Source organism: Thamnophis elegans, chromosome 13 (assembly GCF_009769535.1).
Source record: "Thamnophis elegans isolate rThaEle1 chromosome 13, rThaEle1.pri, whole genome shotgun sequence".
In the NCBI taxonomy this organism is placed as follows: Eukaryota; Metazoa; Chordata; class Lepidosauria; order Squamata; family Colubridae; genus Thamnophis; species Thamnophis elegans.
The window spans coordinates 4,076,373-4,101,518 of NC_045553.1; the positions used below are offsets into that span (position 1 = coordinate 4,076,373).

The following is a 25,146-nucleotide window of genomic DNA, read 5'->3' on the forward strand; positions in this document are numbered from 1 at the left end:
TTACAGTATGATTTAAAGAAACAGGTACAACATTGTTACATGATTTATATATTGCCAACCCAACTGTTAGAATTATATTCCTAACAGTCTTTTTTTTTTCCGGTGGTCTTCTTGTGATTTTGAATGGTCACTAAACGAATGGCCATAAGTCAAGGAGGGCCGTATCCTCTTTCACAAATAAGGGACTCTTCAACTGGATGCTTCCTTCAGATCAAATGCCATTGCTCCTCTCGTTTCTAGGCGATGGGCAAGTGGACTTTGAAGAGTTTGTGACGTTACTTGGACCCAAACTTTCCACATCCGGCATCCCCGAGAAATTTCATGGCGCTGATTTCGACACTGTGTTCTGGAAGGTAAGGGGGGGTCCCCATTCCAGATCTCTGTTACCTCTTCTTAAGTTCCTTGCAGATGTTGGTACTCCAGGGATATATATTTTATTATTTTTTTGCATTTTCCCTGAAGGTAAATCACTTTCGTGTCTATGGAGAGTCTCAATCATCCAGGTCATGGTTGTCCCAAATGTGTCCACCACCACCACCACCCCCCAAAAAACCAATGGGGTTTTCTTGGTGTTTTTCTTTGGAAGCGTTTCACTTCTTATCTAAGAAAAGTTTGTTCAATAATTGGGAGGAAATGGAAGTCTGAAGATATTGGGTTCTTGATGTTCCCTGAGCTTGCAACACCATGAACCCATCCACTCCACATCTAGATAGCTTCTTTGAAGGACTAAAGAGTGAAAATGTTGGGTTCTGATGTTCTCTGAGCTTGCAATATCATGAACCTTTCCACTCCATATCTAGATAGCTTCTTTGAAGGACCAAAGAATGAAGATGTTGGGTCCTTGATGTTCTCTGAGTTTGCAACACCATGAACCTTTCCACTCCATATCTAGATAGCTTCTTTGAAGGTCCAAAGAGTGAAAATGTTGGGTTCTTGATGTTCTCTGAGCTTGCAATATCATGAACCCATCCACTCCATATCTAGATAGCTTCTTTGAAGGTCAAAAGAGTGAAGATGTTGGGTTCTTGATGTTCTCTGAGCTTGCAACACCATGAACGCATCCACTCCATATCTAGATAGCTTCTTTGAAGGATCAAAGAGTGAAGATATTGGGTTCTTGATGTTCTCTGAGCTTGCAATACCACAAACCTTTCCACTCCATATCTAGATAGCTTCTTTGAAGGACCAAAGAGTGAAGATGTTGGGTTCTTGATGTTCTCTGAGCTTGCAATACCACGGACCTTTCCACTCCATATCTAGATAGCTTCTTTGAAGGTCCAAAGTGTGAAAATGTTGGGTTCTTGATGTTCTCTGAGCTTGCAATATCATGAACCCATCCACTCCATATCTAGATAGTTCTTTGAAGGACCAAAGAGTGAAGATGTGGGTTCTTGATGCTCTCTGAGCTTCCAATACCATGAACCTTTCCACTCCATATCTAGATAGCTTCTTTGAAGGACCAAAGAGTGAAGATGTTGGGTTCTTGATGCTCTCTGAGCTTCCAATACCATGAACCTTTCCACTCCATATCTAGATAGCTTCTTTGAAGGACCAAAGAGTGAAGATGCTGGATTCTTGATGTTCTCTGAGCTTACAACACCATGAATCCATCCATTCCGTATCTAGATAGCTTCTCTGAAGGATCGGAAAGTCAGGCTTTGCAGTGTGAAAGCAAAGAACGGGTTCACCAAGAAAAAAAATCCCGACAGGTTCTCCGTCCATATTTTTGGCACGTGCCTCCTCGACCTCAAGCTCGCCGATGGCATCGGAAGCCATGCAATGCTCTCCCTTCCCTCTGCAGTGTGACATGCAGAAGCTGACGGTGGACGAGCTGAAACGGCTGCTGTACGACACTTTCTGCGAGCACCTCTCCATGAAGGACATCGAAAACATCATCATGACGGAGGAGGAAAGCCACATGGGAAACGCGGAGGAGTGTCCAGTCGACGTGGAAAGTAAGTGGACTTCATCTTGGGGCTCAGATCACTGGGGGGTGGGGGTAAAACAGAGACCAATTGGGCATCAAATCCCTGCTCCCCAAAAGCCCCAAAGACGCTTCTACCTTCTAATTCAACGGGTGCCCAACCTTAGCAACTCTCCAACCAAGGGGAGTTGCCAAGGTTGGTGGACTTCAACTCCCACAATTCAAAGCAAAGCTGGCTGGGGCCTTCTGGGAATTGAAGTCTTTTGAGGAGCAGGGATTTGACGTCCTCATCACCTCAAGGCTTGACTACTGTAATGCGCTCTACATGGGGCTGCCCCTGAAAATTGTTCAGAGACTACAACTAGTCCAGAATGCAGCCACGCGAGCGATACTGGGTGTTCCAAGATACACCCACATTACACCTATCCTCCGCGAGCTGCACTGGCTCCCCATTGGTCTCCGAGCGTGATTCAAGATGCTGGTCATTACCTTTAAAGCCCTACATGGCCTAGGACCCGGATATCTGCGAGACCGTCTTCTGCTGCATACCTCCCAGCGGCCGACAAGATCGCACAGGGTGGGCCTTCTCCAGGTGCCGTCAGCCAGACAATGTCAGCTGGCGGCTCCCCGGGGGAGGGCCTTCTCTGTAGCCGCTCCGGCCCTATGGAATGAACTACCCCCAGAGATCCGGACCCTACCCACTCTCATGGCCTTCCGAAAGGCTATCAAAACCTGGCTATTCCGGCAGGCCTGGGGCTCTTGACCGAGGTCCAGCCCCGATTAGATTGAGTGCATGATGTGGTTTTTCTTTTAATTTGTTTCCTCTGTCTTTTAACTCTTCACTTTTTAAATTTTTTATTTTCTATAAGCCGCCCGGAGTCCTTCGGGATTGGGCGGCCTATAAATTTATTAAATCAAATCAATCAATTAAATCAAATCAAGTCCAGCCTTCTTCGACATGCCGAGAAACACGGCGATAATCTCTTCTGGTTTCTTCCTCTTCCCCGCCTTTCTCTCCCTTTCTCCTTCTCCTCTCTCTCTCTCTCCCTTTCTCCCCTCTTCGTCACGGCCTCGCCACCGTTCTCCTCCCTCATCCTTCCCACTCCCTCCCCAGCCTGCTCAAACCAACAGATCAGGCAGACATGCGTCCGGAAGAGCCTCATCTGCGCCTTCGCCATCGCGTTCATCATCAGCGTCATGCTTATCGCCGCCAACCAGGTTCTGAGAAGCGGGATGAAGTAGTTTCTGGGGAAGGAAACCCACGCTGGGGTTCACGGACCGTTGGACTTCCTGAAGACCCAAGGGAGAAAATGATAAGACCACCTATAAATTCTCTTTGAGCCGCCAGGAGCCGTGGCTGGGAAGGGGACTGTCCTTTCCTCCATGGCAAAATTGTGTGCGTACCACACACCGACGCAAAGTCACCTTCTTCCCTTCCGCCTCTCTCGGGGGGCTTTCCCTCCACCCCCACCCCCAACTGGGGAGGCAGCTATCTTCTGAAGAGATAGCATGGTTTCCCCCAGGCAGGGTCCCTACTCGGCCAAACCGAGGGCCCTTCTCGGGGGCGCGCATGGTGAACTTCCCCCCCCCCCGACAACAACATTGAAAGCATGTTAATGTGCATGGAGACCGTTTTTCCAGCACTCCCTCCCTGATCTGAGTTAATGCAATACCTTGTGCTTTTATAACCCGATAGTAGGATCCTACGAAATATATAAAATATTCTCTCTATATAAATATAGCATATATATATATATAGATATATATTTATGATAAACCGAATAATCAGTTAAGCAATATATACAACACGCGTCAGGATTTTCTATCCAAGATTCAGGCATTTGCATGACCATCAACACAACAAGGGCTGGACTGCAAATCGAAATCGGTTTGTAGCCTCCTCCTCCTCCTCCCTCCTCTCGGGAGGCTTTTCCCTCTCCCCACTCCAGCATCTATGCACTTTTTTCTTCTGGGGTGGGGTGGGGTGGGAAGGAGGGGGTTTACAGGAGCCTGTTGAATGTCGATCCAGGGTTGTTTGGATGGAAGGCAACAGGAATGTTGGCTTCGGAGGAGGTGTTGGAGGAGGAGGAGGAAGAGGAGTTGGAGGAGGAGGAGCAGTTGGAGGAGTTGTTGGAGGAAGAATTGGAGGAGGAGGAGTTGTTGGAGGAGGAGGAGTTAGAGGAGGAGATGTTGGAGGAGTTGTTGGAGGAGGAGGAAGGAGTTAGAGGAGGAAATGTTGGAGGAGTTGTTGGAGGAGGAGGAGATGTTGGAGGAGGAGAAGTTGGAGGAGATGTTGGAGGAGTTGTTGGAGGAGGAGGAGTTAGAGGAGATGTTGGAGGAGGAGTGGTTGGAGGAGGAGTTAGAGGAGATGTTGGAGGAGTTAGAGGAGGAGATATTGGAGGAGTTGTTGTTGAAGGAGGAGGAGGAGGAGTGGTTGGAGGAGGCGATGTTGGAGGAGATGTTGGAGGAGGAGTTAGAGGAGATGTTGGAGGAGAGAGGAGGAGATGTTGGAGGAGTTAGAGGAGGAGATGTTGGAGAAGTTGTTGGAGGAAGAGGAGATGTTGGAGGAGGAGAAATTGGAGATGTTGGAGGAGTTGTTGGAGGAGGAGGAGTTAGAGGAGATGTTGGAGGAGGAGTGGTTGGAGGAGGAGTTAGAGGAGATGTTGGAGGAGTTAGAGGAGGAGATATTGGAGGAGTTGTTGTTGTTGGAGGAGGAGGAGTGGTTGGAGGAGGCGATGTTGGAGGAGATGTTGGAGGAGGAGTTAGAGGAGATGTTGGAGGAGAGAGGAGGAGATGTTGGAGGAGTTAGAGGAGGAGATGTTGGAGGAGGAGTTAGAGATGTTGGAGGAGGAGAGTTAAGAGGAGATGTTGGAGAAAATGTTGGAGGAGTTGTTGGAGGAGGAGTTAGAGAAGATGTTGGAGGAGGAGTTAGAGGAGGATATATTGAAGGAGTGGTTGGAGGAGGAGGAGTGGTTGGAGGAGGCAATGTTGGAGGCGATGTTGGAGGAGGAGTTAGAGGAGATGTTGGAGGAGAGAGGAGGAGATGTTGGAGGAGGAGTTAGAGGAGGAGATATTGGAGGAGTTGTTGGAGGGGGAGGAGTGGTTGGAGGAGATGTTGGAGGAGATATTGGAGGAGTTGTTGGAAGATGAGGAGTTGTTGGAGGAGGAGTGGTTGGAGGAGGAGACTGACCCACTCGAGGGTAGCCTTAATGGAGCCTTCATTACTGGTGGACTTTCCACGGCAGGCCACACAAGGTGTGGAGAGCGTCTGAAGTGGCCCATGGGGGGGACTCTGTTACTGAAGATCTCGCCGCCTCCACTTCTGACGGAGCCTTCTACCTTCCCTTCACAACCTCAGCGGAAGCCAACGTTCCTCAGCTTGGAGACTCCTCCCAACGACCTGGGACCTTCAACCCAACCGTTCTCCTGCTGGCTGAGGGACGCAGAGAACTTTGAGGTCCACGCCTCTGGACCTTTGAACCAGGTTGAGCCAAGTTGCAGCATTGTACATAAAAGATCCCAGGGCCTCCCCCCGGAGTCATTTCTTTTTGCCCATCTTTAAGCCCAACATAGCGCGGGTTCTGGCTAGGCCGGGGTGTTTCTTGCGTAACCGGAGGCTTTGATGTGACGGAGGAGTTTGATCCCCTTGCTGTATCCTGGGTCCCAAGTGGGTGAAACCTTTCAAACGGACGAAACTAGCTATTGTGCCTTATTTCTCATTGGACTCGGTTCGACGTCGAATTTGCAAGCGGTTGGTTCATGTACTACTTACTAACTGTGGCCAGATGAAAAGAGACAATTGACACAATCCCCATGCTTTCTCGCCATGAATGTATCGTTGTGCCACAATGAATCAATTGTTAAACTGGAAAAAAAAAAACCTTGCTGATCGGAGTTTGTTTCTTAAGTCTGTCTCTAGCTCTTCTCAAATTTATTATTATTTTAAGAACGAGGGCACGAGAAACAGATTGAGTTGCGTCTAACAGCTACCAACTAAGAAAACCTTCTAAGAAAAGGAGGGCTCAGGGCTGAGCTTGTCGATCAGAAAGGCGGTTCGAATCCCTAGCACTGCGTAACGGAGGGAGCTCCTGTGACTTGTCCCAGCTTCTGCCAACCTAGCAGTTCGAAAGCACGTAAAAAATGCAAGTAGAAAAATAGGAACCACCTTTGGTGGGAAGGGAACAGCATCTTCGGTGTTGAGTCATGCCGGCCACGTGAACACGGAGACGTCTTCAGACAGCGCTGGCTCTTCGGCTTTGAAACAGAGATGAGCAGCGCCCCCTAGAGTCGGGAACGACCAGCACATACGTGCAAGGGGAACCTTTATTTCTACCTAAGAATAGTCAATCTCTTTCCTACCAATTTCTTGGTTATAATCACCTTAGATACAGGTAGTTACAGATTAAGAGAGTAGGGAGGGACCTTGAGGGTCATCTAGTCCAACCCATCCCCCACCCGAGCAGGAGACCCTACACCATTTCTGACAGATGGCGGTGCCAGGAGGCTAAGAATCACGAAAATACACGAAAATACGGCAAAATGTGGTTCGCTTCGTACATGTCCCCAGTTCACTGTAAATTGTTCTGGCATGTGCAAAGAATGTGAAAAACTACTATAAAACATGCCAGCAATGGCTGTGGCGACTGCAAAACTAGTTTGGGGTGTGTGGCCAGTGGTGGGTCGCTGCCGATTCTGCGATCAAGGCCAAATTACCACTACCGGTTCGCCCGAACCAGTGCGAACCAGTAGAAATCCACTGTCAGGGTTTCCAAATAACATCCAAAGTGAAATCAGAGTCCAAAGGCAAAGGATTGCTCAAAGTTCCAATTTATTAAGAGAGCCATGTGGGCACATCTGGGAAAACCCGAATCTGAAAGCTTCCCGGTTTTCCCCGCCCCGTTGAAAGTTCAAGATCTTGCCCCCCCCACCACACCCACAAGCCCATCCATGGTCCAATTTCCCACTGTCACGTTGGCAGCTTCCACCCATCCAGTTCCGGTCAGGTGCAGAGTTGCAAAGACAAAGGATGACCTTGGCTTTCTAGAAAGAACGTTGTTATGGCTTCATAGCATCTAACTCCATACAATCCCCCTTCCCATCTTTCCACCGTAGAAAAGGCATAGTAGAATAATAGAAAGCGTGCCAGGCCAAAAGTCCCAAAAGAAAAGATGGCTGCAGGCCTGACACCCACCACTGCCTGAGTCCCGTGTCTGGAGAGTGATGGATGAAGGGGGCACAGGGCCATGTCCATCGTTTGGGGCTATTCCTTTTTCTTCTATCGCTTCTCCAAGCACGCGGCGCACCGATGCTGGGAAGCAATTCACAGAAATGACAAGGCATTTAAAAGAATGGGTGCAGGCACAAGATTTATGGGAAGACCAAGCCTGTGCATTATGCACGAGCTTTTTTTTTTTTTAAGGAAAATTGTGTTTGTGTGTGTTGCTTAAAATGCACCCGATAGAGTACATAGGCAGAGCACAATGTTCCATTGTTATAGTCAAGGGACGGAATTGCTCAACGGCATTTATAATAAAAAGGAGTAAATCATTCCCTTTTATGTCCTTCACACAAAACTCGGGGTCCTTCCTCCAAATTACTAAGCGCTGATTATTTTGGTCACTATTGCTCCCGTTCTGAAAAAAAAAACAAGACGCCTGTCAATCTTATAACCGAGCCGAGGTGGCGCAGTGGGTAGAGTGCAGTACTGCAGGCCACTTCAGCTGTTATCTGCAGTTCAGCGGTTCTAATCTCACCGGCTCAGGGTTGACTCGGCCTTCCATCCTTCCGAGATGGGTGAAATGAGGACCCAGACTGTGGGGGCGATATGCTGACTCTGTAAACCGCTTAGAGAGGGCTGAAAGCCCTATGAAGCGGTATATAAGTCTAACTGCTATTGCTAATCTGACGGGCAGAGGCTGCCTGGGAAATGGGACTATAGGTAGTCCTCAGTTTACGACAAAAATGGACAGCACGGACCTTCCGCTGCTAAGCGAGGCGGCGGTTTTAAGCGACTTTGGCCCCATTCTACAAACTTCTTGCCGCATGAATCGCGGGCTGTTGTTACGTTCAATGAATCCGGCTTCCCAGTGGATTTCTCTTGTCCGGAGGTCGCAAAACGAGACCCCGGGACACTTCAGCTGTCGTAAGTACATGCCAGTTGCTACGCCTCTGAATTTTGATCATGTGACCATGGGGGGAGGGAACGCTGCAATGGTTGTGAGTGCGAAAAACGGTCGTAAGTCACTTTAACCAGCGTCGTCGTAACTTCAGTCACTAAATGAATTGTTGTTAAGTCGAGGACTCCCTGCCCTGTTTCTGAAGTCTGTTTCTGGGCCTGGCCCACCTAAAGAGTTAACCACGTTAGTATCCACGCAGTTTTGAGAATATTTTAGAGGCTCCATTAAATAAATCTATCTATCTATCTGTCTGTCTGTCTGTCTGTCTATCTATCTATCCATCCATCCATTATCTATCTATCCATCATCCATCAATCCATCTATTATTTATCTATCATCTATCTATCTATCCATCCATCATCCATCATCCATCTATTATTTATCTATCTATCTATCATCTATCTATCTATCTATCTATCTATCCATCCATCCACCCATCCATCTATCTTCATTTCTGTGTTTACCAATTTTATTTATTTGCTCGCTTGTTCGTCCTTTATGCCGTCGCAGTTCTGGGAAATTCTAAGTGGGCAGCTTTCTCTTATTTTCCGTGAAAAGGAAGGAAAATAGCCATGCCTATCGTGGAAGGAAGCGGGATCGATAACAAGCAAAGGTCCCTGCATTTTGACGCTCGGTTGATGCTGTCGTCTTTATTTGAACTCCGGTACAATCGATTGGCTCTAGCATAATAACAAAGTCACCTCCGAGCCAAGTGCAGATTCCGCCTGAGAAAAACTGCGGGTGTCTTGCAAAATATTGGGGTGTGTGTTTGTGTGTGTGTGAGAGGGAGGCTTCTATTTTGGACCAACTTCTCCCCAGACCTCTATATTATATTGCAGATTTTTTTTTTACGCTGCTAAAAATAATAAAATATACAAGTGGGTCCACTTTTCAAGGCAACCCCCCCCACACACTATTTGCACCCTCAATCATTCTCGGCACCGATCCCGCCACATCTTGGAGATAGTGAAGGGCTTCTCAGTATTGTGGTGCGGCCAGCGGAGCTGGTGGCAGATTCGGGCCGGGAAAAATGTCTCGAAAACAAGCCGAGAAAAAAAAAGGCCCGAAAACGGGGCGTGTGGAGGGCGAAAAGGGTCGGCAGGTGGGTGGGGGGCAATATTCAAGTCTATAAGACACACAGACATTTTCACCCACTTTGGGGAGACAAAAAAGTGTGTCTTATAGTCCGGAAAATACGGTAATCCTCATTAATACATAATTTCTTTTTGACGGTGCTTAAATTGAGCAACTCCTGGGGGGGGGGTTGGGGAGGGGGCAGAGAGGTTGCGGGCAATAAACACACATCGAAAGCAACCTCTTGATAAGTGGATTTCGGAGACGGTCCTTGCTGGATCTGGCTCAGAACCGCACATTGAAGGAAGCCCCACGGCGCTGGGAGTCATTCACGGAGACCATTTAAATAAATTATCCCGCTGTTTGTTTCGGTCCTTTCTAAATTAGCCGGCAGGGCAGGAATTTCTGGAAACGTGTTTGGCTAAGTTGTCTCTTTTCTCCAGGGGAAGGCCGAGAATCCGCGGCCTGAAACGGCCCATCGTTTCATCTCCCGCCACTCTCAGCCCCAGTGGAGACCTGGGGGGATCGTCCATCCGCCAGGAGGGGGCGCTCTCAGGGAAGGCGGCAGTTCCTGGACCGGGGGCCAACCAGGCGGGTACTGGAAAACCAATTCTTCTTCGGGAAGAGGACTAGGGAGGAAAAAAAAATGTTTTCACAACGCCATTCTTTACGCTTTGAAGCACACAAAATTTCTGTTGCTGGGCAGAACGGTTGTTTAAGCGAGTCCTGTCCCACTTTACGACCTTTCTTGCCACCATTGTTAAGTGAATCGTGGCAGTTGTTCGGGTTAAGTAACCTGGTGGTCCCCCAGAATGATCCCCATGGCCTTGGGACACTGCAACCGTCATAATAGGAACCAGTGTCGAGCGTCTGAATTTTGATCATAGGATTATGGGGCTGAGTGGTGTGGTGGCCTAGAGCTCACCTCACAATCAGGAGGTCTGTGAGTCAATCCTAAGTAGAGGCAGATATTTCTCTCTCTGGGCACAGTGAGGAATAATCTGCCGAACAAAACTCCGCATTGGCGACAGGGAAGAGCATCCGGCCAGTAAACATTCAGCTCCATTCTGTTGCCCAGATTCTGTCCTGCGAGGGATTATGGGGGTCTTTAAAAGACGATGATGATTATGGGGCTGCTGCTAAGGTTATAACTATGAAAAAGGTCGTAGGTCCCTTTTTCCTGTTGTAACTTTTGAACAGTCACCGATGTGAACGGTTTGTAAGTCAAGGACTACTTGTATACCGTCCAACAATAAAGCCAACTTCTGAAATTTCTTGCAGTATCCATTTTGTGGAGCTAGGATACCTTGAAAGGCTGGGTAACTGTCGGCTTTCCTTGCCGATGGCGGAGAATACATACCTGTCTGTCTCAGCTGCCCGTCGCCGTTTGGCGTGTTTCTCCAACCATTCTTCGACCGTGCCCATCGGGAGCGCCGTGCCATCCTGCTGCCCCTCTTTTGCTCTCCTCTCCTCTGTTTGGAGGATAAGGGGAGAAGATTAGATTAGATTAGAATAGGAAAGAACAGAACAGAAATTAGAATAGAATAGAATTTAGAATAGAACAGAATAATAGAATAGAATAGAATTTAGAATAGAACAGAATAATAGAATAGAATAATAGAACAGAATAATAGAATAGAACAGGATAATACAATAAAATAGAACAGAATAATAGAATAGAATAATAGAATAGAATAATAGAATAGAATAGAATAATAGAATAGAATAGAACAGAATAATAGAATAGAATAGAACAGAATAATACAATAGAACAGAATAATACAATAGAACAGAATATAGAATAGAATGATAGAATAGAATAGAATAATAGAATAGAATGATAGAATAAAATAGAATAGAATATAGAATAGAATAGAACAGAATAATAAAATAGAACAGATAATAGAATAGAATAATAGAATAGAATAATAGAATAGAATAGAATATAGAATAGAATAGAACAGAATAATAGAATAGAATAGAACAGAATAATACAATAGAACAGAATAATACATAGAACAGAATAATAGAATAGAATGATAGAATAGAATAGAATAATAGAATAGAATGATAGAATAAAATAGAATAGAATAATAGAATAGAATAGACCAGAATAATACAATAGAACAGAATAATAGAATAGAAAGAATAGATAATAGAATAGAATAATAGAATAAAATAGAATAAAATAGAATAAAATAGAATAGAATAATAGAATAGAATAGAATAGAAAGAATAATAGAAAGAATAATAGAATAGAATAGAATAATAGAATAGAATATAGAATAGAATAATAGAATAGAATAGATAATAGAATAGAATAGAATAATAGAAGGAATAATAGAAAGAATAATAGAAAGAATAATAGAATAGGATAGAATAATAGAATAGAATAATAGAATAGAATAATAGAATAGAATAATAGAATAGAATAATAGAATAGAATAGAATATAGAATAGAACAGAATTAGTTGGAAGGGACCTTGGAGGTCTTCTAGTCCAACCCCCTGCTCAGGCAGGAAACTCTGTACCAGTGATGACTAACCTCGCACGCCCCTCCCTCCCTGCGTATGCACACATTCCCCTGCGCTCTGGTTTGGCCCTAGCAAACCTCCCTGCAGCCTGCTGGAACCAAAAACAGGCCGCAGGGGGGAATGCACCGCCCTTCCCTCATCCCTGTGCATGCATGCGCCACCCCCCATAGAGTCTTTCTTGCCTTTGCAATCGTGGTCTGTTACAGAAGCTCCCTCCCAGCTGCTCCCTGCCTGCACTTGGGGAATAAGAGGGAGGTGGGCTTTGCTCCTGGATGGGACCAGAGTCCAGAATAGCCCCAAAATCAGTCCCTCAGGTGGGACTAGAATTCACCCTCTCCTGGTCTTTAACCCAAAGCCACCCAATTAGCTTTCAGGCCCAAGAAAAGGACTAGAATTCACCGTCTCCTGGTATTTGGCCCAAAGTCACCCAGACAGCTTTCATGCTTAAGGCAGGACAAGAACTCACCGTCTCCAGCTTTCTAGTCCAGCACCTTAACCACTAGGCCATCTGTCTCCCCCTTTTCCAACTACCAAAGTTCGGCTCGCCTGCCCACTCTCAGTCTGTGTATGTGTGTGTGTGGGGGGGGGGGAGGGTGCCCCACTTCTTCACCCCCTCTTTCTCTGCCTGCTGAAGTCTGCCCACCTCCTGTCCGAGCCCAGCCAGGCCTGGATGTTGAAAAAATGGCAAGCATTTCCCGACAGGGTGTGAAATTAACACCACTGTTCAAGCCCAGTGACGGATTGTGCCGGTTTGACAGTGGCAGCCAATTCATCTTCTTGCCCGTGGAATAATAATGAGAGCCAGGCACCGGGAGATCACTAGCGGGCCAGAACTCGGGAGAGGTTTTGATGGAGAGCCAGTGGCCAGGCAGAGCGAGGCTGAATGAAACGCTCTCACACTATAAGTCAGGATTCCATCCTTGAGAGCCCTTCGGATTACGTCTCCATCGTGCTTCTCCACAGACTAGGGGTGATGGGATCTGACCCCGCTTTGCTTCGGACCAGGATCTGGTAAAGAAAACCGTTCCCCTCGCACCATAGGTGCTAGTCGTTCCCGACTCTAGGGGCGGTGCTCATCTCTGTTTCAAAGCGAAGAGCCAGCGCTGTCACGAAGACGTCTCCGTGTCATGTGGCCGGCGTGACTCAACGATCCGACGGCGCACGGAACGCTGTTCCCTTCCCACCAAAGGTGGTTCCTGTTTTCTACTTGCATTTTTTTAACGTGCTTTCGAACTGCTAGGTTGGCAGAAGCTGGGACGAGTCACGGGAGCTCACTCTGTTTTGCGGCGCTGGGGATTCGAACCGCCGACCTTTCTGGTCGACAAGCTCAGCGTCTTAGCCACTGAGCCGCCGCGTCCCTTAATCTAGCAAAGGTGGGATGGGGAAGATCCCAAGGGGGTTGGGGGGTTATTGCAAAGTTCTAACACCAATTGAAATACACCTTTCTATTTCATTCCAAAGCTCGGTGGTTGTCATTCAGTTGGTTCACGCGATCAAAATTTCAGAGGCTTGGCAGCTGACTTGTTCTTTCGACTGTTGCTGTGTCCTGGGGTCACATCATCCCCTTTTGCAAACCTTCTGACAAGCAAAATCTGTGGGGAAGCCAATTCGCTTAACAACCACGTGACTGACCTATCAACTGCAAGAAAAGGTTCATGCAACGGGGGCAGACTCACTTAACAAACGTCTCGCTTAACAACCAACATTTGAGCTCAGTTTATGGTCACAGGCTGAGGACTATCTGTAATGAAATAAAACAATATAAAATAATAAAATGAATGGCTACAGTGGTGGCTCAGTGGGTAAGACGCTGAGCTGTCGATCAGAAAGGTCGGCGGTTCGAATCCCTGCGTAACGGAGGGAGCTCCCGTGACTCGTCCCAGCTTCTGCCAACCTAGCAGTTGAAAGCAGGTAAAAATGCAAGGAGAAAAATAGGGACCACCTTTGGTGGGAAGGGAACAGCGTTCGTGCATCTTCGGCCTTGAGTCATGCGGCCCACGTGAACACGGAGACGTCTTCAGACAGCGCTGGCTCTTCGGCTTTGAACAGAGATGAGCAGCGCCCCCTAGAGTCGGGAACGACCAGCACATACGTGCAAGGGGAACCTTTACTTCTACCTAAGAATAGTCAAATCTCTTTCCTACCAATTTCTTGGTTATAATCACCTTAGATACAGGTAGTTACAGATTAAGAGAGATGAGCACCGCCCCCTAGAGTCGGGAGCGACGAGCACATACGTGCGAGGGGAACCTTTACCTTTACAGGGGTGCAACTTCATAGTAAACCTTCCTAACCTTTTCCCCCCCCCTGTTTTTCTCAGGAGAAATTCTATCTGCTTCTTAGTGGGCTAGGGATTAGGGGAAGGCGACCCACCGTGTCTCTGTTTTAATGACTGCCAGAGTTTTATCGATTTCTGTTCTAGCAACAGTTCCTGGGTGGCTCGCAACCAGAGCCGTAAAATTAAAAATGCAACCATCAATCAGGAAAAAACACACAACACCACACACACACACGCAGCCTATAAATTGTAAGCAGCAGGCAGTAAAATCAAGCCATCGAAACCACCTTCCTGGCCCAGAGGAGAAATAAACGCAATGGGAAAAGAAGGAGGGGAAGAAGGACGCTTAGCTGCTTAAAAACTAGAAGAGGTTTAAAGAGTAGATAAGAAACGAGTCAATCTAGATTAAAAACCATTCGGGATGTAAGTTTGTCGTGATTTAAAGCATAAGTTTCTCCGTGATTTTAAAGCAATCTCCTCCCCAATGATTTCTGATATTATATAAGCGAGTGGTTCCTTTTCAATATATTTTAACATGCCATGTAAAATATTAACGGTTTAAAGGTAGGCTCTGAGTGAGGCAGAAGAACAGCTGGAGCCTGTTCCCAGTCTGCGCATACACAGAGTTGCCAGAGGAAGGGAACAGCTGAGAGACCTGCCTCCTGCCGATTACCTCCAAAGACCGATTCGATCACACAGGCTCGGCTTTCTCCGGGTCCCAATCTGCCAGCCAATGTCGGCTGGCGACCCCCGGGAGGGAAAGCCTTCTCGTTTGCTGCTCCGGCCCTCTGGAACGAGCTCCCCGTGGAGATAGCAATAGCAATAGCAGTTCGACTTATATACCGCTTTATGGGGCTTTCAGCCCTCTCAGCGGTTACAGAGGTCGGGCATATCGCCCCCAACAACAATCCGGGTCCTCATTTTACCCACCTCGGAAGGATGGAAGGCTGAGTCAACCTTGAGCCGGTTGAGATTCGAACTGCCGAACTGCAGAACTGCAGTCAGCTGAAGTAGCCTGCAGTGCTGCATTTAACCACTGCGCCACCTCGGCTCTGTTCGGACCCTTACTATCCTCCCGGCCTTCCGTTTAAAGCTACTAAGTCCTGGCTGTTCCGGCAGGCTGGGGGCTGTTGAAATAGCCAGCCCCGCTCCATTTGTGACTGTTGTGTATTTAATATTGTTTATTGTCTTATTTATCACCTCCCCCGTTTTATGTGAGCCGCCCGGAGTCCTTCGGGATTGGGCGGCATACAAAAACCAATAACGACAACAACGACAAACGACAGCTAAAGAACAGGGGCTCGACTAGGGAGTAAGGCCACAGGGGATGATGAATGTCCACTCCCAAAGGGAATAAAAGAGGAGCGACAGGGGAGTGGAGTTTGCAGGAGGCCATTAGTTCGCTTCATTGGTTCGTGACTCTCCGAGACTCCTTGAGAAGTTTTGCAGAGATCGGGCCTGGGCAGCTCTCCAAGCCAGATAAGGTCTGTGACCGTAAATCCTCCCTCGAAAGACTTTTGCTGGATGTGAATGAGTGGAATTCACAGTCATTAATAAAAGGGGATTTGGCAGGACGAGGCGTTTTGCTTCAGGCTCTCGGGAAGCCTTGGTCAGAACATACTGTGGGATAGTGAGGGTTAATGGAGGGAGGGTTTTAACATTGGACTGGATTAAAATATAAAGAATGAAAACTTTCACTTGGAATGCTGCGACCAGTTTCAATCAGTGCGATATAAAAAGATGTGGAGACTATGGAAAGAGTGCAGAGAAGAGCACAAAGAGGATGAGGGGACAGGAGACTAAAACATATGAAGAACGGTTGCAGGAAACTGGAATCTAGTTTGATGAAAAGAAGGACTAGGGGAGACACCATAGCAGTCTTCCAATATCTCGGGGGTTGCCCCAAAGAAGAGGGAGTCAAGCTATTCTCCAAGGCACCTGAGGTAGAACACGAAGCAATGGGTGGAAACTAATCAAGGAGAGAAGCAACTTAGAACTAATGAGAAATTTCCTGACAGTGAGAACAATTAATCAGTGGAACAATTTCCCTCCAGAAGTTGTGAATGCTCCAAACAGTGGAAATTTTTAGATGTTGGATAACCATTGGTCCGAAGTGGTGTAGTGGCCTAAGCAGGGGGTTGGACTAGAAGACCTCCAAGATCCCTTCCAACTCTGTTATTCTGTCACGTGTTTCTCACTTCACCTTCTCTTACCTTGTACATGCTGTTCAGCTTCTCGAGATCCAACCCCGTCATGTGAGAAAATCTACAGTTGGAGCCAAAATCGCAGTGGCCTGCAAGGAAGGGATGAAGGGAAGCAATTAACGCCTTAAGTCCTTCTCAAACTTTTTGCCTCCATTAACCTCAAATCACTTATCAACAAATCTTATCAGACTTGAAGGACTGGGAAGCACCTTCCTTCAGCCCAATCGGGACTGTCATAACTCGAAGACCACATCTTCTATATATATAAAATGGCTTTGTTTAGTTCCGCATAGCTCTGGAACACCTCAAGCATTTTCAACCAAACTTGGTACACAGATTACTTACTCTCTGGCGACAATACTGTGGGGGGTAAGACACCCCTAACACCCCTCAGGGTGGTGGTGTTCTGTTAAGATACATCCTGTTGTGCCTTAAATGGCTTTGACTGTACTGCCATAAAATGGCTTTTTACTGTACAGCGTGGTGGAGGTGCCATGGTAACGGCTTCACAGCCCTCCACAAGTAGGCCTCCCTCTGGTAAAGGGGAAAATCCAACATTATAATGTTTGGTCCGGGCATTTTCCCCCTCTAAATAAATACTTGGGTTATCAGGTGGGGTATTATAAAAAAAAAGACGACAATCAAAAAAATTCAACTGTTAACATGACATTATCTCGTCCTGCATATCCCAAAAGTGTTTTTTTGTCAAGAGGCATAACTGGATTTTCTGGTTTTGAAGATGTTTCATTTCTCATCCAAGAAGCTTCTTCAGCTCTGTCTTGGATGGTGGGGAATGGAAAGATTTATACTCCTCGCAGTCAGCTGGTCATTTGCATCCTTTTAGAGTGGCGCGAGCGATCACAGCCGCGCGAGCGATCGTGGGTGCACCTCGGTTCACCCACGTAACACCTATTCTCCGCGAGGCTGCACTGGCTGCCTATTGGTCTCAGGATACGCTTCAAGGCGCTAGTCGTCACTTATAAAGCCCTTCATGGTATTGGACCTGGGTACTTGAGAGACCGCTTGCTGCCAATTACCCCCACCAGACCGATTAGATCCCACAGATTAGGCCTCCTCCGAATTCCATCCGCCGGCCAGTGTCGACTGGCGACTACCCGGAGGAGAGCCTTCTCTGTGGCTGCTCCGACCCTTTGGAACGAACTCCCCGTGGAGATTCGAACCCTCACCACCCTCCAGGCCTTCCGCCAAAGCTGTTAAAACTTGGCTGTTCCGACAGGCCTGGGGCTAAAGAGCTGTTGCCCCCGTCTCGAATGGTATGACTGTTTGTGTGTTTTTAATTATGTATTGTTATGTTTCGTTTTTTATTTTTTTGTCTGTACCCCCCCCTTCCCTGATTTGATTTGTTAGCCGCCCTGAGTCCCCCTTCGGGGGGAAAAGGGCGGCATATAAATATAATAAAATGAAATGAATGAAATGAGGGTCGTTGAGGCCACTTGGAGGTTTTATACTCCTTGCAGACAGCTGGTCATTTGCATCCTTTTAGAGGGTCATTGGCCACTTGGAGGTTTATCTATGTCCTCGGAGGCTTAGAATCCATAGACCCTTTCTTGGCATACCTGTTTGCAAAAATTTCCGACAGGGTTTTTTCATCTGTTCCTCCTGTTAAGATGGTTGCAGCATCTGTAAAGAAAAAAAATAATCAACAGGAGGAGGAGGAGGAGTTTACTTGGGTTAAAAAAAAAGTCAAAAAAACAGCTGTGGTTCCTAGAACAAACTCTCTTTCTGGGCGTAAAAGCAGGGGGAGCTACACACACGTTGTAAGTTCAGGATTAAGGGTAGCCCTCGACTTACAACTCTCAAACCCAAAATCCCCGTTGCTAAGCGAGACACTGGTTGAGTTCTGCCTCATCTTACGACCTTTCTCGACAGAGTGTTAATGCGAATCGCTGCAGCGGTTCAGTTAGTCACGTGTTGGATAAAGTGAATCTGCCTTCACTTGACTTGGCTTGGCAATATGGTTGCCAAACAGGATCGCGGAAACTTGGGGGCTTGCCAGCAGATTCGGACAGTGAGGAGGCTGGGGAGGAACCTGGGCCAGTCCTGGAGTCTGGGGAAGGCTCGGACGAGGTCTCTGTGTCGGAGGCAGAGAGGGGGCCAGGGCCGTCTGACAGTTATCAGCTGCCTTCGGAGTCAGATATCGGTGAGGCAGAAGAACAGCTGGAGCCTGTTCCCAGTGTGCTCATGCGCAGAGTTGCCAGATGAAGGGAACAGCCAAAGAACAGGGGTTGATTTGGGAGTCAGGCCACAGGTGGACGGTGAATGGCCCCTCCCAGAGGGAATAAAAGAGGAGCAAAAGGGGAGTGGAGTTTGCAGGAGACCATTAGTTCTCTTCATTGGTTTGTGACTCTCCGAGACTCCTTGCCAAGTTCTGCAGAGATTGGCACCTCCCAGCCAGATGAGGTCTGTGACTGTAAATCCTCCCTGGAAAGACTTTGCTGGATGTGAATGAGCAGAATTCACAGTCAATTAATAAAGGGGTTTTTTGTCAGGACAAGGAGTTTGCTTCAGGCTCTCGGGAAGCCTCAGTCAGAGCACTGGGACACTGCAAACCTTCATAAATATGAGTCAGTTGTGAAGCGGGGATGCTGCAATGGTGTGAAAAACTATGTCGTGTTTCTCAGCGCTGCTGTAACTTTGAATGGTAACTAAACGAAGGATTGCAAGTTAAGGACTCTCGGTACCGTGTACATCCAATATTTTTTTTTATTATGGGGAGGGCTCCGCACGCCCTGCTCCCAGTTGCAGGAGAAGGATGCATGGCTATCCCGTCCCACCACCACCATCTGGTTCCTACTGACAAAACTCTGCTAAGCCAGATGTCTGTACGGAAGAGACAAGAGAAGAAGGACATCTGGAGCACCCAACAGCTCTCCTTCACCCCCGCAGCTCTCCCTCTTCTGCCGAAACGAGAGAAGCTGTTCGGTTCCTACCTCGGAAGAAGAGCCGTACCAGACTTTCTTGGCTCTAAATGCTGCACCCCGTTCAAGGTGTTTTTTCCTGTTGTGAAGATTGTCCTGGAAGGTCCGGTTGCAGTAATCGCAAAAGTACCGCTTCCCCATTCTGAATCTGTGAATAGCAATAGCTCTTATCTGGGTCCTCATTTGACCCACCTTCGGAAGGCTGAGCCCACCTTGAGCCTGGTGAGATTTAACTGCCAAATTGCGCAGGAAGCCAACAATCTCAGCTGAATTAGCCTGCAGAACTGCACTCTAACCCTGCACCACCATGGCCCTTCCTTCCTTCCTTCCTTCCTTCCTTCCTTCCTTCCTTCCTTCCTTCCTTCCTTCCTTCTTAGCACTTAGACTTATATACCACTTCCCAGTGCTTCCCAGCTCTCTCTAAGCAGTTTTAAAGAGTCATCCCCTTGCTCCCAACAATCTGGGTCCTCATTTTACCCACCTCGGAAGGATGGAAGGCTGAGTCAGAGAAAAGAAAGAAAGAAAGAAAGAAAGAAAGAAAGAAGAAAGAAGAAGAAAGAAAGAAAGAAAGAAAGAAGAGGAAGGAAGGAAGGTTTCAGGTTTCATTTTATTTATATGCCGCCCTATTCCCAGCGGGACTCAGGAAGGAAGGAAGGAAGGAAGGAAGGAAAGAAAGAGGAAGGAAGGAAGGAAAGAAGGAAGGGAGGAAAGAGGAAAACCAATAGCAATAGCCCTTAGACTTATATACCACTTCACAGGTCTTTTACAGCCCCCTCTAAGCCGTTTACAGAGTCAGCCTCTTGTGCCCCCAACAATCTGGGTCCTCATTTGACCCACCTCGGAAGGACGGAAGGCTGAGTCAACCTTGAGCCTGGTGAGATTCGAACTGACAAATTGCAGGCAGTTAGCTGGCAGTCCGCAGAAGCACCCTGCAGTACAGCACTCTAACCACTGCCCCATCGAGGCTAAAGAAAATACACCATAGGAAAAGTCTCTTTTCCAACCGCACCAGCTTTTAAGATGCGTGTGGACTTCGACTCCCAGAAGTCAACATTTTAAGCTTTCTTTCTTTCTTTTTTCTCATTGCCTATCTGTGTTTTTTTCCTACCTGTACACTTTTATTGTAAAATTCTGATAGAATTAAAAAAAAAAAACAAGTCCACACAATACGGTGGCTCAGGGGCTAAGATGCTGCGCTTGTCGATCAGAAAGATCGGCAATTGGCAGTTCGAATCCCCAGCGTCGCGTAACGGAGTGAGCTCCCGTGACTTGTCCCAAGCTTCTGCCAACCTAGCAGTTCGAAAGCACGTAAAAAAATGCAAGTAGAAAATAGGGACCACTTTGGTGGGAGGGGAACAGCGTTCCGTGTGCTTTCGGTGTTGAGTCATGCCGGCCACATGGACCACAGAGATGCCTTCGGACAGCGCTGGCTCTTCGGCTTTGAAACAGAGAGGAGCACACCTCCCCCCTAGAGTCGGGAACGGCTGGCACAGATGTGCGAGGGGAACCCTTTATCTTTACCTTACCCCACAAATGAACCCAACCAGTTTTGGCTGCCTCAGCTCGGAAATCATTAGCTAACCCAAGTGCGATTGTGCTCCAATTTGTTGGGTTTTGATTATAAGTGGCAAGTCTGGGATTTGAAATGTAGGAAGGCAGCTCCTAATTGACTGCGCGCAGAGAAGAATTTTTTCCTAACACCTGCAGGGCTGCAAAATTGAATCTGGAACTTCCTGCAGGCAAAAACGAGGAACTACATAGAACTCTTTGTCAGTGATGACATGTTAACAACTATTCCTGTGAACAGAGGCCCTGTTTTGCTTTCACTAAGCATTTACCGCATGTGTCAGTTAGCTTGGTGCAAAACGTAAGTAGAGCGGATAGTTTTGTATATCATCCTTTTTTCTAATTGTTCGGAGAATTATGGTGTGTATTATAGCAGCCTAAATTTCAATTTGATGGGTAAATAAAGACAATGGTGCATTTCAGCCATGACGCTGCTCCTATTTAATCACTGCATCCAAGTGGGACTTGCAGAAATTAATATGGATTGGGCAAAAATATAAAACCCAAGCAGATCCATAGGTCAAGAATTCAATAAGCACCCAGGAACCCCACAGTCCTCCTTCCTCCTCCTAGCACTGATGATGTTATCTAGTTGGGTCATGAAATATCTGCAAGAAAACAGCCAAGCTTAAAGCGCATCAAGGACCCCGCAGTAGTCCTCCTCCTCCCTCCTCCTCCCTCCTCCTCCTCCTCCTCCTCCTCCTCTCTTATATTATAGTCTTTATTATCATTGTACAAAATAAATACGACAAAATTGGTTTCTTCTTCCTCCTCCTCCTCCCTGCAGAGGAGAGCATCCAGGACCCCACAGTCCTCCTCTTCCTAGCACTAATGTTTGCCTAGATGGGCCATGAAACATCTGCAAGAAAACCCCACCAAGCTCAGAGAGATCAAGGACCCCCCCCCCCCACACACACAATCCTCCTTCTCTCTTCAAACCTCACCTCCATACTAGCACTGATGATGTTATCTCCTATGGGTCGTGAAACGCCTGCAAGGAAACTAGCAAGCTCAGAGAGCACCCAGGACCCCCCCACAGTCTTCCTCCCCTCTGCTCCCTTCTAGCACTGATGATGTTGTCTAGCTGGGTCATGAAACATCTGCAAGAAAACCACTAAGCTCAGAGAGCATTAAGTCCCCCACAGTCCTCCTCCTCCTCCTAACCCTGATGATATAACCTAGCTGGGTCATGAACATCTGCTAGAAAACCACCAAGTTCAGAGAACATCAAGGACTCCCCCCCCCCCACAGTTCCTCCTCCTCCTAACCCTGATGATATAACCTAGCTGGGTCATGAAACGCCTGCAAGAAAACCCCACCAAGCTCGGAGAGGCACCCAGGACCCCAGTCCTCCTCCTTTCTGCAAACCCCACTCCCTCCTAGCACTGATGTGTTACCTAGTTGGGTCATGAAACGTCTTGCAAAACAAGCCACCAAGTCAACCTGAGCTACTCATATTCTCCTTTATTAATGATGGGGACCTGTAGTACCTGCCCTGCCCTCTCCCCAGGACCCCTGGATAACCCACAAAGGGGGTCGCCCAAGCAGCAGCAGCAGCCCCAACTCACCCTCTCGCCCTGCGCTCCGCATTCCTCCCTCCGCCCGTTTCAGGAATTCATACCTCAACCCTCCCAGAGGGCCTCCGCGGTCCGGGCCTGAGAGCCAACGGGCGGGCGGGGCATCTTGGGAAGCGTAGTTCAGCCGTCCCTAAGGAAGAGCGCGCCGCCTGCCGGCAGCCGGACTTCAAAGCCCAGAATTCAGCGCGGCGCAGGAGGACGCTTCTGTTTCACTCCCGCCTCACGAAGGCAGCAGCGCGCCTGCGCGGTAGCCTCAAGCGTCCAAGATGGCGTTGGTGCAAGCAGCTGTACCGGTTCGTCTTCCGCCGCACGTCCACGCTGGTTCTCACGGTCGTGGTGGGCGCCGTGATCTTCGAGCGGGCTTCGACCAGGCCACGGAGGGCGATTTTCTGCCGCCTCAACGAGGGGGTAAGTCGGCCCCGGAGGGCGCGCAGGCCCCAGCCGGGGACTTGCGTGAAAGGCGGCCGGGAGTTAATTGAAGGTCAGGCGGGCTGGCGCCCCCACTCGAGGCCGCGGCTTCGGCCTGCCGCGCGGGTTCTAGGTAGAGAGGGCAAACGCGCCTTTTGGAAAGCAGGGGCTTCGCTGCGGCCTGCCTTTCTGGGCTTGCCAAGCTGTGCGGCTTTTGGCTCCTGCAGCCCGCATTGCAAACCTGCGGAGGCCGGGCGTCTTGGGATGAAACGGGGCGTGGGTGGGTTTCACCTCTGCGAGCTCAGAGAGCACCCAGGACCTCCACAGTCGTCCCTCCAAGCACTGATGATGTTACCTAGCTGGGTCATGAAACGTCTGCAAGAAAACAACCAAGGTCAGAGAGCACCCAGGGTCCTCCTCCTCCTCCTCTCCTAGCACTGATGATGTTGCCTACCTGGGTCACGAAAACGTCTGCAAGAAGAAGCTAGAGCCGAGGTGGCGTAGTGGTTAGGGTGCAGTACTGCAGGCCACTTCAGCTGACTGTTATCTGCAGTTCAGCGGTTCAAATCTCACCGGCTCAAAGGTTGACTCAGCCTTCATCCTTCCGAGGTGGTAAAATGAGAACCCGGATTGTTGTTGGGGGCAATATGCTGACTCTGTAAACCGCTTAGAGAGGGCTGAAAGCCCTATGAAGCGGTATATATATAAGTCTAACTGCTATTAACTGCTATTACGCTCAGAGAGCACCAAGGACCCTTCACTTCAACCTGAACTACCATAATTTCCTTGATCCGAGATTGCTTAGCTATGGCTCTGCGGTTTTTTTTTGGCAAGATTTCTAATTGCCTTGCGGTGCCTTCTTCCTGAGGTTGAAAGAAAGTCGCTGGCTGGAGGTCATCCAGTTGACCTCGTGCCCGAGGCCGAATTAGAACTCATGGCCTCGTTCGTTTCTAGCTGGGTGCTTTAACTGGCTCTCTCTCACACATACGTACACACAGATACACAACAATGTAGTATATGTGCACTTCTGAAATGGTATAGGGTTTCCTAAAAGCCTGAGCCAGAGGGTTGGACTAGAAGAGAGACCGCCTGCTGCCAATTACCTCCCAAAGACCCGTTAGATCTCACAGGGTCAGCCTCCTCGGGTTCCGTCCACCAGCCAATGCCATCTGGCTACTACCCGGAGGAGGGCCTTCTCTGTAACAGCTCCGGCCCTTTGGAATGAACTCCCCGCGGAGATCCGGACCCTCACCTCTCTCCAGGCCTTCCAGAAAGCCATCAAAACCTGGCTGTGCCGGCAGGCCTGGGGGTGATGAGTTCCCCCTCCCTCGACTGTATGGCTGTGTGATTTTCGTGTATTTAATTATGTGTACTGTGTTTATGTCCCCTTCCCCCCTGAGTTGTTCGCCACCCTGAGTCCCTCCTGGAGAAGGGCGGCCATACAAATAAACCAAATACAAAATACAAATACAAGACCTCCGAGGTCCCTTCCAACGAATTCTATGCATGCGTATATAGATGTACCGAAATGCACCTAGACTGTACGTATACACACTCGACCATAATCTTGTTAACCCTTGAAGGTACTTTCCTCTTTAGGTACCTGAAGTACTTTGGGGGAGGCAGTGAATTCCACTCTGCGTCTTGAATGGGCTGCCATTAAGGAATTACGTTTTTGCTTAGTTACAAGCCAGCATTTCCCCACGTATCCTCCATATCTTAACTCCATGCTTGTTCGTGTCTCTCGCCCTGCAGAGACTGTGGAAAGACATCAAGCACAAATACGAAATCAAGCAGGATTGAGACGCAGCAAGCAGAGCCTGGATTCCGGTCGGATCCTCCTGCATCTTCACCCAACAGCCCTTTGGTTTGTGGCCAGCTGTTTGTCCACCAGATGTTCATCCTTGGACGATGGCCCGGCGTGCGCTACTCCCAAGTGATGAAAAGATTCAAAGGACACTTTTGTTTCGGCTGAAAAACCGCTTAATAAAATGCACCCTCTAAGACAAGTCTATGCTGAACTCCTCTGCTTGGTTGTGGGGTTTGTGTGGGGTTACTTGAGAGCCCGCCTGCTGCCAATTACCTCCCAAGACCCATTAGATCACACAGGGTTGGCCTCCTCCGGGTTCCGTCTACCAGCCAATGCCACCTGGCTACTACCCAAGGGAGGGCCTTCTCTGTGGCAGCTCCGGCCCTCTGGAACGAACTCCCCGCAGGGATTTGGACCCTCACCTCTCTCCAGGCCTTCCGAAAAGCCGTCAAAACCTGGCTTTGCTGGCAGGCCTGGGGTTGATGAGTTCCCCTCCCCTCTCGACTTGTATGGTTGTGTGATTCTTGGTTATTTTAATTACTTGTATTCTGTTCTATGTTCCCCTTTTCCCCTTTTGAGTTGTTCGCTGCCTTGAGTCCCTCCCGGAGAAGGGCGGCATACAAATAATAAATTCAATTCAAGTTTCCCCCCCCCCC

General features: G+C 48.2%; 3 protein-coding genes across 3 annotated transcripts in view; 2 read left to right on the forward strand and 1 right to left on the reverse strand.

Moving 5' to 3' along the window:
• Positions 1–3,166, forward strand: part of CABP7 (calcium binding protein 7) — a 43,310-nt gene extending 40,144 nt beyond the window's left edge. Inside the window, exons 3-5 of the mRNA XM_032228788.1 lie at positions 241–353; positions 1,802–1,955; positions 3,039–3,166. Coding sequence (XP_032084679.1) covers positions 241–353; positions 1,802–1,955; positions 3,039–3,166 — 395 coding nt within the window. The remainder of the gene's footprint in view (positions 1–240; positions 354–1,801; positions 1,956–3,038) is intronic.
• Positions 3,167–8,603: 5,437 nt separating this feature from the next.
• ZMAT5 (zinc finger matrin-type 5) lies at positions 8,604–22,348 on the reverse strand. The gene is given in 7 exon segments (XM_032230064.1): positions 8,604–9,803; positions 10,535–10,646; positions 16,190–16,279; positions 17,768–17,813; positions 17,815–17,842; positions 19,155–19,277; positions 22,264–22,348. Coding segments are annotated over 6 exon segments (522 nt in total). The 5' UTR covers positions 19,271–19,277; positions 22,264–22,348; the 3' UTR covers positions 8,604–9,673.
• On the forward strand, positions 21,088–24,692 carry LOC116516714. Its single transcript, XM_032229370.1, has 3 exons — positions 21,088–21,091; positions 22,307–22,680; positions 24,436–24,692. Exons 1-3 carry the CDS (start codon positions 21,088–21,090, stop codon positions 24,481–24,483), a joined length of 426 nt encoding a protein of 141 aa, XP_032085261.1. The 3' UTR covers positions 24,484–24,692.
• Positions 24,693–25,146: the final 454 nt, after the last annotated feature.